Below are 19,367 nucleotides of genomic sequence, written 5' to 3' on the forward strand. Positions count from 1 at the left end.
TGGTCACCTACCAAATGTCTGTACTTACAAGATCATCAGGGTACAGCCCATAGATTGTCTTCTTCTGTAACTTCTCTACCTTCCTGTATGACTCATCCAGTTTTGGTGCTTTAACTACCATATGTAAACTGGGACTGACTGCTCCCACATTTATGCCTGTAGCCTGGACCTCTCCTCTGAATTCCAGACTCATGTGGTCCAGTGATTCCATTGGTCTCCATAGGGGGTCTAGGAGGTACCTCAAAGTTACCACGTTCAGAACTATACTCTCGTCTCCTTGGAAGCTTCTCCTCCCGAAGTCTTCCCATCTCAGTAATGGGCCCCTCTTCTCTTCCAGTTGCTCAGGACAAAAACTTTACACATATCAGACTGTTACCATTTTTTAGCATTCCATATCCAATCCATCATGTTGGCTCTTCCTTTAAAATATATCCAGAGTCCAACCACCACTCACTACTTCCACCAGTACCACTCCGAACTTAATCTACTGTCATCTCCTGGATCCCCTAACTAGCCTCCCTGTTAACACTCTCAGCCTCCTGTTCTGTTCTCGCAGATCATCTGGAATGATCCCTTTGAAATGTAATAACATGTTACTTCTCTGCCCAGAACCCTTCAGTAGTGTCCCATCTTTCGGAATAGAACCAGAATCCTTACAGGACCTACCAGATGTGACATGTGACCCCCAGAATGGGAGTGGTTAGTGTTTTTCCTCCAGATTTCCTGATCTCCCCCCAGGTGCAGACAGGATTACACTCTCCTGGCCCCTGTAATTGGGTGTGTCATGTGGCTGACATGCATTAGCCAGTTAAATGTTAGTGGACATGATGTGTGTCACTTGCAGGTGGCACCTTTAAGACCTAGTGCATAAATTGTCATGCTGTTTTTCTCTCTGCCATAGTGATGGCTATGCTCCGAATGGTGACCATTTGTTCAATTTGGCTTCCAGGGTAAGGAGCAAAAGCCCCAGGAGCCCTACTGTGAGCATGTTGCATGAGCTTACATGGTGTTTAAACCTCTAAGGTTTGGAGACCGTTACCCCGTGCAGCGTAAACCAGCCCGCCGCGATGGAATGGCCTGCTGCCTCTTTGTGACCGTGCCTGTCACCTCAGAGCCACGGTGCTCTGGCTGACTGGGCTTTGGCCCCACTGCTGTCCTTCCTCATCTTTGCGCGCGCCAAACATATGCTTGCCTTGGATCCTTAACTACCTGAAATCCCTCAAGTGTTAAAAGGAATCTTTACTCTTAAAATTATGATTCCTCAAGGTTTAGGTTTCTTTAATAATATGTTTAATAATAATAGACTTAATAGTACGAAATTGGTATTTCTGTCCACAGGCTGGTACATTTGTTTTAGATCCAATGTGTGGACTCGGAACAATACTTTTGGAAGCTGCAAAAGAATGGCCGGTAAGCTCTAAACTTTGGTAAACTAAGAAATACATTTACTTTAATTGGTACATGTATGTTAACTTACCAATTATTTACAAGTAGATTGTCTTTTAGGGATTATTATTTTAATTATATGAGTCACTATTTACTATTGTCAAATAGCTTATGAAGGGTTAATTAAATTGCTATGAAGGGTTAATTAAATAGCTATGTTTATACTATGTAATAAATTTAGCACAATATGAGTAATTCCAATAATCAATCATGACAGATTATGCTAACTCCCAAATTCTTTAGCCATTTGTAACTGTAAAATATTATTTATAGAGTTTAACAAAAATTTTTGTGATGGAATATCATTTTAAGAAATGATTTTCTTTAAATTTGTTTCAACCTGGATTAACAAATCTATTGATTTCACTTTAATCACTTGAGAAAATTCTAGAATGTTTCCTTAACTACAGAAAATATCTGATAGTTTTATTTGTGCTTAAAATATTAATTTCTTCCCTCACAGGATGTGTACTATGTGGGTGCTGATGTCAGCGACTCACAGTTACAAGGCGCGTGTGACAATCTGAAAGCTGCAGGCCTTGTGGATAAAATTGAGTTACTTCAAGTCTCTGTTATAGGTAAGAGTAAAAATGCAAACACTTGGAAAAATGAACATATGTAAATATCTTTAGAATTACAACATAAGACTCATTTTCCATATATAAAGACTGAATTGTTTATACCCTGTAACCTATTGGCAGGGCTAATACTCAATTTACTTACAATATTATAATTGTAACTTTTTTATTTTTCAAAAGATTCATGATTACGAACAACATTTATATAGTTTTCCTAAGCATTTAAGTAAAACCACATTTTCATAAGATATATTTGTTGCATCTGAACAATTTCTCATATCATAACCAAGGATCACTTCACACAGTGTTTATTTTCCTCACTAATTTGGTTTTATCTTTGTTGATACCCATGAATCCCTTGTTTAACTTTGACAGATGTGGGGGTGTCACACCTTTTTATACTCTAGTAATACAGGCATGGACTTTGGAGTCAAACAGACTGAGTATAAATTCTGGCTTCACCGTCGTTTCTAAACTGTGTCCTTCAGCAAAGCACTGGACCGCTCTGTGCTTTCTCATCTGTAATATGAGTATAATACCTTTTTCCTGGAGCTGTAGCGAGGTCTGTCACATAAGCACGCACTGTACGGTACCAAACACACAGCAGGAATTAAAGACCTGTAGGCAAGGGGGTGTTGAGGAAGTCAGTCCTACTTCCATCATGACTTACATCTGTGCAGAGTCACCACGTTCATTCTCTTTGTGTGCTTCAAGGGCTTTATTTCTTCTAATTTTAGTAATATTCCCTTCATTTTATAATCCTTAATTCACATGAAAGGAGATGGTTCTTTAACACCCATAAATTACGTGTTTTTTGGTATAGTATATGATTGTCTAACCACTATGCTGCATACCTTAAACCAGTACTAAATAATATTGAAAGTAAACTATAACTGGGGGAAAAAAACGGAAAAAAGATTGGCCATGACTTGAAAGTTGCTGGGACTGGGCAACGGAGGTTAGTGGTACTATTCTCTTTACTTTTGTATATATTTGAATTTTTTCTAAAATTAAAAATTTTAAATGTCAAATCTAAAGAAATTGCATGTATTTACTCCTAAATTGTAATCATTATGAAAATTTGGAACCAAATGGTATTATGTTACAGGCTATCTTAGGAAATGATTTGTCATTGGTGAGGCTTTTTTTTTTTAATCTACAGATTTTTTTTTTTTTTTAGTATAGGATAGAAAGCTATAATATTTATAGATTTGAGCAAAAAGAAACAACTGTATGGTTAATTTAAATGACAAAATTATATACAGTTTAAAAGAGGGGAATCTTTTCACTCCTTCCAATTAGACATTCCATAGCCCATATATTTCTTCAAGATTGCTAGTAACAATTATGCTTTGTTCTCAGGTGTCATTCATTTCTACCCTCTGTTTCGGTATACCCATGCTGTGCTGGTTACCTTGTCTTTTGTATTCGTGTGAGTTCTCCTCTAATACCTTTCCTGTCCCCACTTGCATGGCCCCAGTGTTCTCACCCGTTGTCCTGTGACCAATGCTGAAGCTACCAGGCTGCCCATTTGGGAAGTCAAGGAAGCATGAGATACAGCGAGCTAGGTTTATGTGAAATATGTGTAGGAAGCAGGGGACAAGAAGCTTACCATAGAGAGTTGAGTGTTTTTGCTACAGTGGCTTTATCACTTATTGTATAGTATAAGTACTTTTTTATTGTTTGGTAACACTTCTGTAACGTTCAGAAGCAATACTTTTTAAGTATATATTTAATGAAAAAGTAAATACAGTAAATCTTCACTTAGTGTCATTGATAGGCTCTTGAAACTATAGCAGAATGATGTATAATAAAACCAGTTTTACCGCAGACTGATATAAACAAGGGTCAGCTTTCCTCAAGATCTCATCTACTTTATAACAAAATGATACTAAACAAAACAACCTCATTCAAGGATCTGCCGTACTGAGTTTTCATTTCTCAAGAAAGCTGATGATGAACACATCTTGAATAAAATGTTTGTTGACATTTACCATCCACTGTGATGGCCAAGATGATATCACTGACCAAATGAAACAGATCTCTTTATAGAAACATCTAGCATTCACTTCAAAACTTAGTAGTTATTTTAAGGATACTGAGCCCAAAGCCAGCTATTTCTTACATGCAGCTGAAGAAAATGCGTTTAAATGGCACCCTGTGAAGCATGACTTTTTATTTAAATCAAATGACTACTCTTTTAAATGAATTTTGCTCATTTTCTTTTTTTTTTTTTTTTTTTTTTTTTGAATTTTTGAGAAAGCGGTTCATAGACATCTACAGCTAAACGGAGGCTTGAGAAGGAAAAGGAGGCTCTTAGGAAGTTCTCCCTGTTCAACCTTTATGTACATTATTAAATTCTAAAGTTCATGTTTCACAGAAATTCTATGATAACTATAAGAGAAAACATTAAGCAAAAGCTCAAAAGTACATTCAAATCTTATAAAACCTTAAGTGTTTGTCACCTGTTAGTGTCACCTTTATAGATTAGTGAGAAAGTTTTCCTGTGACCGCCAGTCATTTACATAGCACTGCCTGTAGCGGCCCCATGAAGTCAAGGAGCCTTGAAGAAGCACACTTGTGTTTCACATGGCAAAACACTTAAGGATTTGGTACTTACTCTCGGTGCCCTTGGAAGGTCGCTGTTTGCAGGAAGATGCGGTCGGTTCCTGGGGGCGGGGGCCGCTGTGGGGATGAGGATGTTGTGCTGTGCGTGGCAGCTGATGCAGGTCACAATGGACAGCAAAAGCGTAAAGGCGGCCTGCGGGGGCTGCAGTTCAGCCAGCCAGAGGTTCTGGAGAGGACGTGCGGTGGTCTTGATGAGAGACCTGGGCAGTGACGGGGCGCTGTGGCAGGGCAGCGCCCGCAGCAGCCGTGTGCCGCCCACATCCCGCGGGTCCGCAGGGAGGCAAGGGCAAGTTCACTGCGTTCAAGCGCGTTCCCGTATTTGCAAGTTAACTTCATCCAGATCAGCAAAACAGAAGGAATCAATGTGCACAAAGGTGTGCAAGTGGTCGCTGTGGGCAGCACATACACCAGCCCTGACCTCATACTCCCTGATGTCGTGCTGCTGGCATGGCCGGCTGTCAGCTGTGCAGTCTGTGCCAGACAGGAGTGACTCACCCAGGCACGGGGACTCAAGTCAGCCAAGAGCTTGGAGCACACCAGGCTGCTTCCTTTGAAGTTCTTAGAGTTATTCACCTTCTGGTCTGTTGTGGGACATTTTTAACCATGAGAAATCCCTTTCTTTATTTGAGCCATGAGCTGATATTTATATAAATCTGTGGCATCACATCATGCTTTGCACACAGGTGCGCAATTTGTAGCTATTAAAATATAAAATGGACACAGATTTTTTTTTTTAATTCTCACCTGAGGATATGTTTATTGCTTTTAGAAAGAGAGGACGGCAAGGGGGAGAGAGAGACACACAAACATCAGTGTAAGAAACATCAGTCAGTTGCTTCCTGTGAATGCCCCGACCGGGATCGAACGCTCAACCTCACAACCTAGATATGTGCCCTGACCCACAACTTTTGGTGTATGGGACGATGCTTCAGTCAACTGGGACACCCTGCCAGGGAAAAATAGCTTTTGACCAGCAGTCTCCCTTTAGGAGTCTGTTTTGTAGAAATGCTAAGGCGTGTATAAAATCAAAGTGTGCAGATGCTCACTGGTAAATCACATTAGTGCTCCTCCTGGCACTGGAACTGTGCGAGCAAAGCTGCAGGGACCCTTTTGGGGTTGTGGTCGGGGGGTTCCTGCACCCACTGGGAGATTAGGTGACTTCAAAGTCTCTTCTGTTGATAAGCCCTTAAAGACAGGTGACAGCCCTTTCTGGTCTTACTTTCTTCTCTACTTCCCTGTTTCTCCTCTCAGCACAAGCCATGGAGCTCCATGGAGAAGGTCTTAGTGACCAAGACCAGAGGTCTTCCCATGGTCACTAAGGTGTCTGGGGCCACCTCTCTTGCTTATGCTGATGGGGAAGGAATCCAACGACATGCTTCATGCAAATAGTCTGTGCTTAGGGACATGCTGTCTTTCCTAACCCCAGCACCGGCAGGACCCGACTGAGGGGCAGCAGCAGTAACACCCGGGCCAGCGTGAGTGTGTTTGCAGGAGGGGAGATGACCGGCAGACCTGTTACACTGGCCTTCGAAGGTCCAGGAGGTGGACCCTTCATCTCAGCCAGGCACAGTAAAGACAATACGAGTAACAGAATGGAGGCCAGAGAGTCTCTCAATGCCAGGCTGAAGCCCTTAGGAAGAGACAGGAAAAGGAGAAAACTCCCACCAAAAGACCCTCCCATTCTAGTAGGAAATCTAGTAGGAGGGTAAGTCAATCCCAAGATCCCATGGACCCACTCAGGGAGATCAAAAGAAGAAGGACCAGAGCCGCCCAGGGGGCCAAGGGCATGGACTCTCCACCCAGGAATAGAACAGCCTCGGCATCACCCAAAAGGGCTCTAGATCATCTCAAAAATCAAGGAAGGGCTGATCTAGAAGTAGTTTGGGACGGGGCAAAATCCACAGGTCCGTTCCCTCCTTCCTCTCCTGTTCGGCAGCCCTCCCAAGTCTAGGAGAGAACACTCCAGCCATTCATGGAACTTGTGGATATCAACTAGAGTGGACCTCCAGTGTTAATGATCCACCCACCCATTTCTGACGTGAGTCAATTCTTTCATTTCTTGAAATAAATGCCACTATATCCCTTTAAAAAAAAAAAAAAGAAATTCTTGTCTGGCTTCCTTCTCCCTATTTAAGTTGAAGTGGGTATGTCATTCCTAGTATATGTTTGGGTTATTTGGACAAGAAAATCAAGATGTCCAAAGAGCTGGATGTGTGGGGAGCTATCACTGTGTATCAAATTGCCAATACATTGAGCTTGCCAGTGTGTGAGAAGTGACTATGTCTGAAGTATCACATACTGTGTGTCTGTAATAATTTGTGTCCAGAGAGTTCAGTGGGTTTGGAATTGTCCATTTGTCAGAGTACTCGTTTTTTTCAAAATGTTTGTCTGGCATAACTGTGTGTTTGAAGGGATGAGTCTGTTCTGGTTATTAGTATGTATACAATGATATATTTGTTTGAGTGCATTTCGGTGTTGGCCATACCATTGAATTTGCCACCACTTCCCACATCCTAAAGTTTCCATCATGGCTCGTCTTCTAGCTGCTAATGGGACTCGAGGCCAATATGGTGGTTGGTCTCTCCGGGATGCACTTGCTCAGTGCTCCAGCATGACCCCTAGCACAGATGTTCAGGCCATCAGAAACATCCCAGCCACATCGGATGAGGAGTCCATTACTACCTGTCACAACTGTTCCCTACTTGCCACAATTCTGATCACACGCTCAGTATTCCCATAAGGGAGGACAGCCATTAATTCTGCCCTTGAGAGTCTCACATTCTGGACTCTCATCCTCTCATTGTACCTCTAGCAAGACTGAAAACTTCTAAACAATGCCATTCCAATAGCTCCTTCCTGCCTGGGCATCTTCAAATAGTGAGGCTTATATGAGGCTGAAAAACAGGCTCATCCAGGCGGAGTGTAGCTACCAGCATGAGGTAATTCGGCCTTCGCCCTAGGCTTTCCCATTCAAAGGCTGTCTGGCCTTGAAAGTGACATTTAACCTTTCTGAATTCTAGGGATAATAACACCTAACCAACAGGGTGTTGTAAAGATTCAATTAGTCTTGAGTTCAATTCAATTAGTCACAATGCACAGTTCTCGAGACCCTTAGGCACAACCAGAAAGACAGCTAGAGCTCAGGGACTGTTCAGGCACCAGACGAGTTGGTTTCAGGACAGTGTAACATCGGTCTTTGCTTCAGAGCCCTACATTGGACACCTTGGAGTGTCAGTCAGAGGTCACTGGCGCCAGTTCAAATGCTAACAGGAATCCCCAGTTTGGGATGTGGTGAAGAAGTAAAGTTGATTTAGTGTAAACAGCTCCATGATAATACCGCACGGCTATGAAAACAGCTCTGCTGTGGGACAGCTGGATAGCACTGCAGCCAGGCTGCTGCGACAACAGCATCGCCCCCAGGCTGCCTGGGGGCCTGGCCCCCCTCAGCAAGGCAGCTCCACGCAGCAGCACTGGTCCACCCCGCTCTGCCCCACCCTGCTCTACCCTGCTCTGCTCTGCTCTGCTCTGGTCTGCACCGGTCTGCTTCACCTCCAGCTGCGAAACGTAGTGCTCAGTCTTCCGTGGAAAGTCAGCTCATTTTCAGTTACACGTTTTCTTATGTACGTAGATTGGGCAGGAAGTAAAATAAGTAGAAAGTGAAAAGTATACTCAGAAAATGTGAAAGTTGAGATTGGGTGTATTACCTTATGATGATCTAATTTCGGAGAAGAAAATGTAAAGATGAGACAGAAATTTAGATTTCATAGTCAAACACTGATTATTTAGTGATGATATTCATCTTGTTGATTGTTTAACCTCTTTGGTAGGCTTAGTACTGAAGTAACATGTTCTTAACCCTTTAAAAATTCAATGAAAGCTGTACATCATCTCCCTTAAAAATAAATAGATCTATATATGCAAGATTATATATACATATATATATATAAAGGGAAATGAAAGTTATAGAATATAATTTTGTAAAAGGTTTTTCTAGGCAACATAATATGTTTCTTCTTGGAGCTGGCAATTTTCTAGTCATGTAATATGTTTAGAGAATTGAATTTTCTGGTTAATTTAAAATTCTGCTTACTTATGTCATCTTTTATCATACCTGAAAAACCAATTTTCAAAGAATGGAATATAATTATTGTACCATTTATCTTCAGTAATTCTAAAAGCCTTTCAGAAACTTGTAATTTCTTAGAAATAATATTAGCCACCCTAAATTTTATTTAATATGCAAATGTAATTCTGTGTACTTTAATTTTCTCATATTTAGGTTGTAAATTCTCAAACTTACTGAGTAGGATTCTCGGATTTCTGTATTTCAGAATTGCCATTGCCTTCAGAAAGTGTTGATATTATTATTTCTGACATTCCATTTGGGAAAAAGTTTAAGTTAGGAAAAGACATCAAAAGCATTCTCCAAGAAATGGAAAGGTAAGGTGGTCAATTTATTTCTGTAACTTTGAGCTATTGAACATTTAACCAAAATATTTCACAGCTCTTCAGTTTAGATTTGACTGCATTTTAGTAATTTCTGAGAGTTTTTGTAGCTTTATTTTCTAAGTTTTTAAATCAGAAATTTATCATTAAAATAGTTATTTCATATCATCTTTTACTATGTTTCATTCAGAGAAAAATACTAACTTTTTATTGCCTGAAATTTGAGTATCTGAAATAGCAGCCTACATGTCAGTCACTGAGCTCGGTTAATTTACATATTTACTTCTAATTATCACAAACACCCTGCATCCTCTGTGTTAATCCCCCACACTTCACAGATAGGAAACTGGTACCCTGGAAAATGAACTTTCTCAAGATCACATAGCTACTAAAAAACAGAACAGTCACATAAGGACCATTCAGCATCGTAGAATGGACAATGCCTTTATTGTTGATAGTGAAATGAAAAGTCAGAAGTGTTATTCATATTATGATTTCTAAGGTTGACCTTGTGGAATATAATTAGTGAAAGTGTTTCTTTGAGAGGTTCAAACAGTAGGTCCTGAATATGTATTTTTATGATCATTTAATTTGATAAAGGAGAGAGCCTAGACTGTATAGAGGGATGAAGGGATGTGAACAAGTGGTCAATTCTTATTAAATTGTTTCAGCTGAGTATTGTATAGAGCAGGACAACATAAATGTTCAGGAGCATGTGTATGAATAATATTGCCAACTGATAAAGCGAATCATGTGGGCTTGGGTGGAGAAAATTCAGTGTCAAGGCTGACGTTCTCTTAGGAGAATGAAAGCTTGACGGGAAGTCTGAGTTCAACTAAGAGTCATCTCACCCTGTTCGTACCAGCTGGGTGCTCTAACTTCTTTTTGGATTATCTTATTTCTAAGCAACTTGCCTAACTCGATATGCTACCTGAGATTTCTATCTGAGCAACAGCTATAATATAAACCCTTCTGAGCTCCTGCACTCCCTTCTGCCTGGTGTCACATTACCCTTGAGCAGATACTGCAGCCCCGACTCCCTAGTAAAATTATTTCAGGAGGTTTTGAAAAACATTGATGCCCACTCTCCACCTCTCCCCGCCGAGGCTGTGATGTAATTGTCCGTATTCACTAACCGCTCCCAAGGTGACTCTGTTGTGCAACCAGAGTTTATAACCACAACCTTTGCACCTGACTGGGTTATTAATAATTCACCAGCTATACTCTTAAGCCAATTCATGGTGAGATACTATTATGTGTGAGTAGTGACTTACATTTAACCTGGAACTTTCCAGAAATAATGGCCTAACCTAACAATCGAATGCTGCATATTTTAGACATCTCCACAAATCAGTGGAGGGCAGTGTTTTGAGTAGACAGTCCTTATCAGCCCGACTTTCTCTAGGCAGGTTTTGGTTTTTGTAGGTGACTGAAAATAAGACATTAATAGATACGATTGTTCTCACATTGTGGCAGTAAATTTAAATATTTATCTAAGAATTGAAAAGATATTCAATATTTTCCATATAATTCAAATGCCTCAGTAGGATCAGTTTAAAAAGTGTATGCATTTACTTGGACATAAGGAATTTCTGTGATCAAGCATCCTTGCCACCGGCCCACAGCCTTTGTGGTTTGACTTGACCCTCTGTGGTTTGAGGTTTCACATGCCTTGTAGCATGAGATGGTGGTGAAGCGTGCAGGCTTTGAAGCCAGATACCTGGGTTCTAATCTTGGCTCTGTTACTAGTAGTTCTTCGGTCACAGGCATATTGCTTAGCCTCTTTGTGCCTCATCTTTAAATAATAGTACCTACCTTATGGCATTGCTACAAGTATTCATTGGATTTAAATCTCTTCGAACAGTGCTGGGACCTACAAAGTGCTGTGACACTAACAGTTACTGTTAGCTCTTACCTGCTTTTTTTTAGTATAAACCACTGCAGATCCTTTTGGGAAGTAGGTGGGGATATACATAAATATACCTACTAAGGACATGTAACTTTTCTCTTAATGGTTTATGAATAGTTTAAGACTATAGATAGAAAATGGAAAGGAAGGGGAATTGTGTGAGTAAAAATGAAAAAAAAAAAGGGGTCAGTAAACCTGTTTATAATAGGCAAGAAATAGTTGGTCGTGTCTGTAATACTGAGCTGGACTCTTCGAGAAAGAACGTGCAGTCAGAATTACCAGCTCTCGGACAGATGATTGCTCTGGCAGCATGAGCCCAGCACTCTTGCCTCAACTATTTCCTGCTCTAATTTATTTCATCAGTAACCATTTCATAAGGAAAGAGTATGTGAGGAATTCAGAGAAGTAGAATATTGGAACTTTCCTCTCAAATGCAGTCTTGGAAAACATATGAGCAAAATTAGAAATTTAAGTTGCTCACCTGGAAGTAGGAAGTCACTGTGTGTCCAGGAAGCCTGAGATGAGTTCATTGGAGAAGCAAGATTTCAGTGAAATTTAGAAATTTGCAAAGAGTAAAAAAGGAGACCATGCAATGTTTTACACATAAAGATGTTCAAGAAGTATTTCTTGAGTAAACACTTCAAAAGGCATTTGTAAGGAACAACAAATACACCAGACTGCTGGGAACAGAGATTGGCAGTAGAAAGTTAAGGCTTATGCATTCCAAGGTCAAATAATTTGGAGCAATTTGTATCCTCTGCCCCTAGTCTTGCAGGCTCACATGCAAAAGAGAAATCTCTTTTATGTTGTTTGATAGTTTCCCCAACTTACTGACCATAGAATTCTTTTTTTTACAGGAAGTAGTATCCCATACTATTAGTAGTGTTCAGAGGAATACAATTTGGGAAACGTTGCTTTATAAACTCTAAATAGTCTTCTTAGTAAAAAGTTATGTGTATATAAATGTGAAAAGAAGCCTAGGAAGATACTTATCAATAATGTTCATCTCAAAGTAGCAAATTTCAGGTGATTTTTACTTTCTTATTGTCTCCATTATTTGAAAAAAAATTATAATGGTAACTTAATGAATGTTCTGCTATGCATCTCTCATATTCTTTTACACCAATAGATACATGTTTTCAATTTTAAATAAACAGGAGCATCCTTAATTTTCTGTATTGTAACTTGCTTTTTTTTCACTCAGGAACATGTCATGAATCTCCTTTCTGATACGTTGTTAATAGTGTATATTATAAGTTCCTGTGATTACCATAGGTAGTATCATGTTTTATGTATATACCATTATATAACTCATACTTATGGATGTGCATTTAGGTAATTCCCAACTTTTCATCTTAAAGAATAATGCTCTGAACATCCTTGTACAGTTTTCAAACTTAATATATGAACAAGTTACTTAAAACCAGAGTACCTTGGTTTCTTCATCTGCAAAATGGTACTATCAGGACATACTTGATAAGTCTCAGGATTAAATGATATATGGCATAAAGTATTTAAAACAGTGCCTGGCATCACTTTATGGTCACTATTATTCTACTACTGTTTCTACTGTTACATCCTCTTAGGATAATTTCCTAGAAGTGAGATTGCTAGGTCAAAGGTTATACACATTTTATATTTTTAACGCATTATTGTTAAACGGCTGTCCCAAAAAAGTTACACCAGTTTCTATCTCAGCACTACTCATTTTCTCATAACCTTCCCATCCTGAGTATGGCAGTGTTTTTATTTTCGTTAATATGATAGGTAAAAAGTTCTGTCATGTTTTTATTTTAATTCTGTTTTCTTTGATATGTGTGAAGGTACCTGAATGTTTTCATGTTTCTGCCCCATGGTGTACAGCCACATCTGTCCCCATCCCACGCCCTTCTCCCGCAGTGGAAGAAGTTCCGGTCTTCCAGCCAGGATTTATCCTCTCACTTCCTGTTCCCTCAAGGACCATACTCCGCCCACTTTATATTCATGTCTTCAAACCATTCATCTCCTCACTCTGTGCAGATTCAGTCCCCCCTTCCCCGACACTTTTGGAGGCCTTGCACATCCCACACGCCGCCAGGCCCTAGGGACAGAGCTGTGAACAGGACAAGGTCCCAGCCCGTGTGGGGCTTGCATTCCAGTGTGGGCAGACAGGTTGTTCATAAATAAAACAGGATATTTTGTGGGAGAGTGACAGAGAGAAGCAGTGGCTACCTTAGATAGATAGTCAGAGAAGACCTTTCCCAAGAGATGGTGCTTGAACTCTGGGACCTGAGTGATGGGAAAAGGAATGAGTGTTAAGTGCAGAGTGAACAGCAAGGCCAAATGTTCTAAGACGAGAAGCAGCTTGTTGAGTTTGAGCCACTGAAGGAAGGTCAGCTGCTCAGACCACGTGAGTGAAGGGAAGCAAGCAGGTGTGGAGTGGGAAAGGACGGTGAGCGTCAGATCACATAGGAGTTTAGAATGTGTTTGAAGTGTAGTGGAAGGGAGAGTTAGCTGGGATTTACATTTGTTTCCTGTGTGGAAACTGGGAATGGAGAGCGGGAAGAGCAACAGGTGTGGAGAGAACCTGTCAGGAGATTGTTACAATAGTGCAGGTGGGCCTTGAGGGTGGAAGTGAAGTAGACGTGGTGTGGTTTGTAGACACTTATCTAGCTTTGCCAGTTGTCCTGTGAGGGAAAGCTCCTTAAGCTCCTGACATCGTTGCCTGGCGAGGGGAGATTCGCGTTTCCTTACCTACACAGCCAAACTTCTTGAAAATAGTCTACACTTGGCATCTGCTTCCTCACCTTCCAGTCCCCTCTTGATTCCAGCAGACCAGCATTTGCGCCAGGTCCACTAGTGACTTCTTACAATCCTAGGCACTTGTTAGTCCTGTAGCCTGTTGAGCCCGCTCCCTTCTGTGACAGCACTCCTTTGACTTCCGTGACATCACTTCTGTCTAGATTTTCCCTGAGCTCTTCCTCCTCTGAGGCTCTGTTCTGGGCCCCTCTTCTCTTCCCACTGTGCACCGCCAGCCCAGGTGATCTTATCCACCATTAGGGCTTTCTCTGCCGTCCACTGCTGAGAACTCGGAACTCTCCACCTCAAGCCGTAGTCTTTCTCATCAGCTCCAGGCTGCACCTCCGGCTCTCTCCTGGAATCCGCACCGATGTCCAAGCAGAATTCTCTTCCTCCCTCCTCCTCCCACCACCCTGCGATTCACGCTTGTGCCCAACTACTCCTAGTGCCTCCTCCTCGTCCCTTCTCCCTCTCTCTCCTGCTTTCTCTGCCTCCACCACCTCCCCTGCTCCAGCCCCTGGTTATCACTTGGCCTGGCTCACTCCTGCTTGCCCTTTAATGCGCAGTGTAGGTTTGAGACCCACTCTTTACTGGCCTCTCTCCCACTGTCCAGTAATCTCGGTAGCAACTCAGAAGACTGGATGTCATTCATTACTTTTTCCACAAAAGTACTATACAAACTTTGGTCGAGTGATTGAAATGAATTCTCCTCGACAAGCTCAAGGTCTTCCCTTTTGCCAGTCCTTTGTTCCTGTCCTTGTTCTTTCCTGGTGCCTTTCTTCTCCCATCAGCCAACTGCCTTTAATATATGCTGATTCTTTAGGAATTTTCATTTGCCTTTTCTTTTATACAAGCATTTGTTAGAATATTATTATAAATTACTTTGAAGCTTGCCTTTTAAGTAGAGTAAAAATAGATAATTAAAGCAGATTTGTACTAGCAATTCCATAATACTATAATGAATATGCATTATGGTAGATACTGCCTAATTATCAAAATCCTTGTATTTAAATAGATAAAAATTAAATTTCAGATTAAAACCACCAAATATTTTAAATAAAATGGGACTGTTTGTTATGTGAAAAGAAGGAACTACTCACACCAATTATCATTTTTGTCACAGAGTGCTTCGTGTTGATGGAACCGTTGTCTTATTGCTTAGTGAAGATCACTGTAGGCACCTCAAAGGTTGTGAAGAGAGCAGCATCCCTTTGAATTCCAAAGGCAGCCACACAGATGAACCTGGAGCTGAAAAGTATTTGATTCGTGAAGAAAAAACAGGCATATCAGAGACAGTGTCACCTTCACTGGAAGCCAGTAACCAAGAATGCTTACCCAAAATGCCACCATTTGGCTCTTTGGTGCCCTTGGAATGCTACAAAGTAAGCCTTGGGAAAACAGATGCATTTATATACAAATATAAGAAGTCATGCTCTTCCAGATATAGCAGGCTAGATACCGTGAGCCATGTTCAAGTCCTTGAATGTCAGCCCTCCAGCAGCAGCGGTTGTCTCTAGGATCTTGATAGTGCCACCGAGTTTCAAGCAGACAAATGCCCCCGAACACAGGAGGCGTGGCTGCTGGACGCAGGTTTTAGTATGTGTTTCTGCTTTAGTCTCTGAAGGGCTTCATGTTTCTGACAAAGAACAACTAATAAATATTAAACTAAAGTGCTCCTGAACTTAGTATTCTGTGAGAATGGGAAAAGCTCTGCCCCGCCTGCAGGGTTTATGAGCATCAACAAAACAAAAATTTTCAGAGGTTCATGAAGTGTATCAAAATTGTCACAGGTTGGTAATAGAATAACTATCAGATTTTTTTGAATATAGAAACTTTTATGGTTTCTACTAAGTTGGTTTCTATATTCAAAATACTGTACATAAAATTATACGTTCAGAAAATCAGGTTTAATATGAAAAGTTAACTCCTTTTATATGTTATATGTCTTGAATTGTGTGAAACATCAGTGGGAATGATAACAGTATGAATTAAGCCAGTATCCTCCAATATGGTAGAAAATAGTTTTTTCTCAAAGCATTAATAAATTGTCACCTCATTCTTATTTAAATTAAATGCATCCCTTGTGTGCACTGCATGAAACAGAAAATTGGTGAAAAATGATTTTTTATTTCAGTAACTTAACGTAGTGGCTTAGCTTCTTGGCTGCCTTAGTAACATTTCAACAGTCTTTTCATATTCGGGGAATCCCGCCTCTCTAAAGTGGAAACAGGAAACTTGTTTTCCAGTTCTGGTGGGGCATGTGACCTAGGCCCAGTATCAAGATCCACTGGTCAGAGTGGGGCTATTGGCCACGGGTGATAAGTGGGATTTTCACCTGAGAGCACCTCAGAGTGAGCTCAGTGGGACCTGAGCCTATCATGTATTCATACAACAAATGTGTATTGCATACCTGCTATCCGCCAAGGCACCGTTCTAAGCCTAGCATCACATCAGGGAACCGAACAAACATCCCTGGCCTCGTGAGACCCAAACATTCCAGTGGGAGAAACAATAGACCGAGTAAGTCATTTATTTCAAAAGTTAGAAGGTGAGAACTGACAGAGTTGGGAAGGAAAGCAGAGTAAAGTGATTGGGGAATTCAGGATGATGGGCAGAAGTGTTTTACATTTTTAAATAGATCATGAGAATATGAGACTTGAGCAGATATTTAAAGAACATGGAAGAGCGTTCCAGGCAGATGGAATAGCCAGGCACAAAGGCCCTGAGGCAGGAGAGGGACTGCTGTGTTTAAGGAACAGCAGCAGAGGCAAAGGCGGCTGGAGCAGAGTGAGTGAGCAAGAGGAGAGCGCAAAGACTGAGTGAGTGGCAGGTGGGGATGGCAGGTTAGACTGTGTAAAACCTTGAAGACTGTTATTTTGACTTGGTCTCAAAGCCACTGGAGAGTTTTGAACAGGTAGCAGTCTAATATACTTTACAGGATCAATACGACTGCTGTATTATGAATCAATTTTAGAAGGGGAGAGACCAGTTGGAGTTTTTTTGTTTTGTTTTGTTTTGTTTTTGCAGTGATCCAGGTGAGAGAATAGGATAGCTCACCCCAGGGTGGTAGCAACAAATGTGTAAGAGGCCAGCTGGATTCTGGGTGTATTTTCAGGATAGAACCAGCAGGATCTGCTGATGTGTTTGATGTGTGTATGGTGTGATAGATGGAGAAGAGACAGCAATGACTGCAAATTTTGGCCCAACACCAGGAGCAATGGAGTTTCTACCAAATGAGAGGGGAAAGGCCACAAGAAGGGCAGGTTGGGTGGGAAATGTTGGAAGTTCAATTTTAGACCTGCTATTTTGACATGTGTATGACACCAAGTAGAGATGTTGAGTAGGCGATCGAATACATGAGGATGCAGTTTAAGGAAAAGAAAATTTGTATCTGCTCTGGAGATACAAATTTGGGGACTTTCAGCACATAGGTGCCATGAAACTGGATGGAATCACCAAAGGACTATGTGCAGGAGAGGAAGGAAGAGGAACGGCGCTGAGCCCTTGGTTCCTCCAGCTCCAAGACCTCGGAGGAAGGGGAGGAATCTACAAGGGAGACCAAGAAGGAACAAGTGACACAGGAGGAAAAGAAGAATGGCTGTTTGGAAGGCAAATGAACAAAGGGTATGGGAGAGAGTGATGAACTATTAAATGCTGCTAACTGGCCAACTCAGGTAAGGACTGGAAATTGACTGCTGACTTTAGCAATGAAGGTCGTTCATGAACTTAACAGTGCGAGTTTTGGTGGAATGGAGAAGAAACAAAACCAGACTGGATTCAGCATATGAGAAAATAGGAAAAGAGCTGGAGGTAGTATCTACAACTCTATCAACTAGTTTTGATAAAAAAAGGGAGCAAAGAATGGAGGTAGTATGTTGGTAGAGTGTGTGGAATCAAGAGAGTGATTTTTTTAAAGTGGGACAAGTAGCAGCATGTTTTTTTTTATGTTGACGAGACTGTACCAGGAAAGGTGAAAAACTGATGAAGCAGGAAAAAGAGGATAAATGCTGGAGCAGTGTCCTCAGATAAGGGGATGAAGGCAGTGCCCACGTGAAGGAATTAGCTTTCGATAAGAGCGTGAATAATTTCTCCATGGTTACAAGTAGGAAAGCAGCATACAGACGTTCCTGCAATAACATGATAAATGTGCTCCTGAAAAAATTTTTTTATTCTCAAATTTGTGCACTGAAAATAGCCATTTATAGGGAAAAAAAATTATATTGGGGCCAACCATTCCAAACCCATCAAACTTTGTAACGTGCACACTAACAAGAACACCAATTAACATAGTTTTTAAAAAAACATAGATATAATAAATACATCAGTTAAAGAATTTCACCTTTTCAAGAAGAGGGCAAAGGCCGCTTGCTAGAATTTGGTAGAAGGAAGGGTGGAAGCTGCTGAGTGGTACTGTAAGCACTTCCAAGACAGCACCCGTGGCCACCCTGAACCAAGAAGAGGCAGGTGTGGTGAACAGGCATCATGTAAGGTACCTTGTTCTCTTGCAACTGCTTATTTAAATTATTCCACTGCTGTCCTTCGCATTCGGCTGCTTTTATCTGGTGCATAAAATATTAATGTGCTGGGGGAAAAAAAACACTTGTGAACCCACCCAATTTCCACATGATAGTGACATCATCCACCGACTGAGCCTCAATATTGGAGTTAATGCCCATTACAGAAACGTGCGCTGTAGGAGAACAGCCCCTAAGCGGGCGCCGATTCTGGAAACAGGGCACATGGGGTGGAGGTAGACTGGAAGTTCCCTGCTGACTGCCTCCATTTTCTCAGTGAAAAGGTGCGTGGCGGCTCCCCCAGTTCCTGATCTAAGTGGGAACAGCTCCCCTCAGCAACTGCAGAATCCCCACAACGATTCCGACCCACGGAGTAAGGGTGTCTATGATTGGAGGGTCAAGGTCACATCCTCCTTAGGTTCCCCTTGCAACCAAAATGGCCAAACAAAAGCAATACCATAGCTTTGTAAAAACTGCAGCCATTAGTGCCACAGAGAGGCACAGATGCTTGATGGAACTCTGGCATCTGAAGGCAACCCAGGCCACCTTTGAGTTTGTTGCTCTGACTCAGTCACTTTTAATGGAGGCCTGAGCAAGAGAGGGCTCTCTGCCTGGCCTGGGCCCACTCTAAGCAGCTCTGCATTCCTGCCCCGTGACCCAGGAGATTGAACGGTGCTCTGAGCGCGGTGGCTGACCGTGGATGCTGTGAGGAGCCTACCTACCCCTTGTCCTCATAGGAAGTACAGCTGCAGCCTCTTAGCTTTTGGAGCCAAGCCAAGCTCTCTTATGCAAGTCATCATTCTCCTTTTGAAAAGAACTACCTGCTCTGGGGGCTTGCTACTGAGGGCTTGACCACAGGACACTAGGTGACTGGGTGACCTAAACTGCCCATCTTGAACCAGGAGTGATGCGATCCACGAAGCCGAAAGTTCAGTGGGCCCAGCCCTGCAGTGCATCCTCTTCTGGTGGACGAGGACTAGGATAGCACTGAGCTCCATGTGCCTAAGGGTCCTCATGAAATGCTGAAGCTGTCAGCACCTTATCCTGCGCTGTGCCTCCTGCCTGCCT

At 41.7% G+C, this 19,367-nt stretch overlaps 1 protein-coding gene across 2 annotated transcripts in view; it reads left to right on the forward strand.

Moving 5' to 3' along the window:
- The window catches only part of THUMPD2 (THUMP domain containing 2), a 35,444-nt gene extending 19,552 nt beyond the window's left edge, over positions 1-15,892 (forward strand). Inside the window, exons 7-10 of one of the 2 annotated variants that reach the window (XM_054567461.1) lie at positions 1,339-1,410; positions 1,910-2,024; positions 8,984-9,092; positions 14,909-15,892. In XM_054567461.1, coding sequence (XP_054423436.1) covers positions 1,339-1,410; positions 1,910-2,024; positions 8,984-9,092; positions 14,909-15,302 — 690 coding nt within the window. In that variant the 3' untranslated portion in view covers positions 15,303-15,892. Of the gene's footprint in view, positions 1-1,338; positions 1,411-1,909; positions 2,025-8,983; positions 9,093-14,908 lie in introns of those variants that run through there. The other variant, XM_054567469.1, reaches the window with a different exon arrangement.
- The last annotated feature ends 3,475 nt before the right edge of the window (positions 15,893-19,367 follow it).

Source organism: Pteronotus mesoamericanus, unplaced genomic scaffold, assembly GCF_021234165.1.
Source record: "Pteronotus mesoamericanus isolate MK-2021 breed Mesoamerican mustached bat unplaced genomic scaffold, CSHL_Meso_final contig_101, whole genome shotgun sequence".
In the NCBI taxonomy this organism is placed as follows: Eukaryota; Metazoa; Chordata; class Mammalia; order Chiroptera; family Mormoopidae; genus Pteronotus; species Pteronotus mesoamericanus.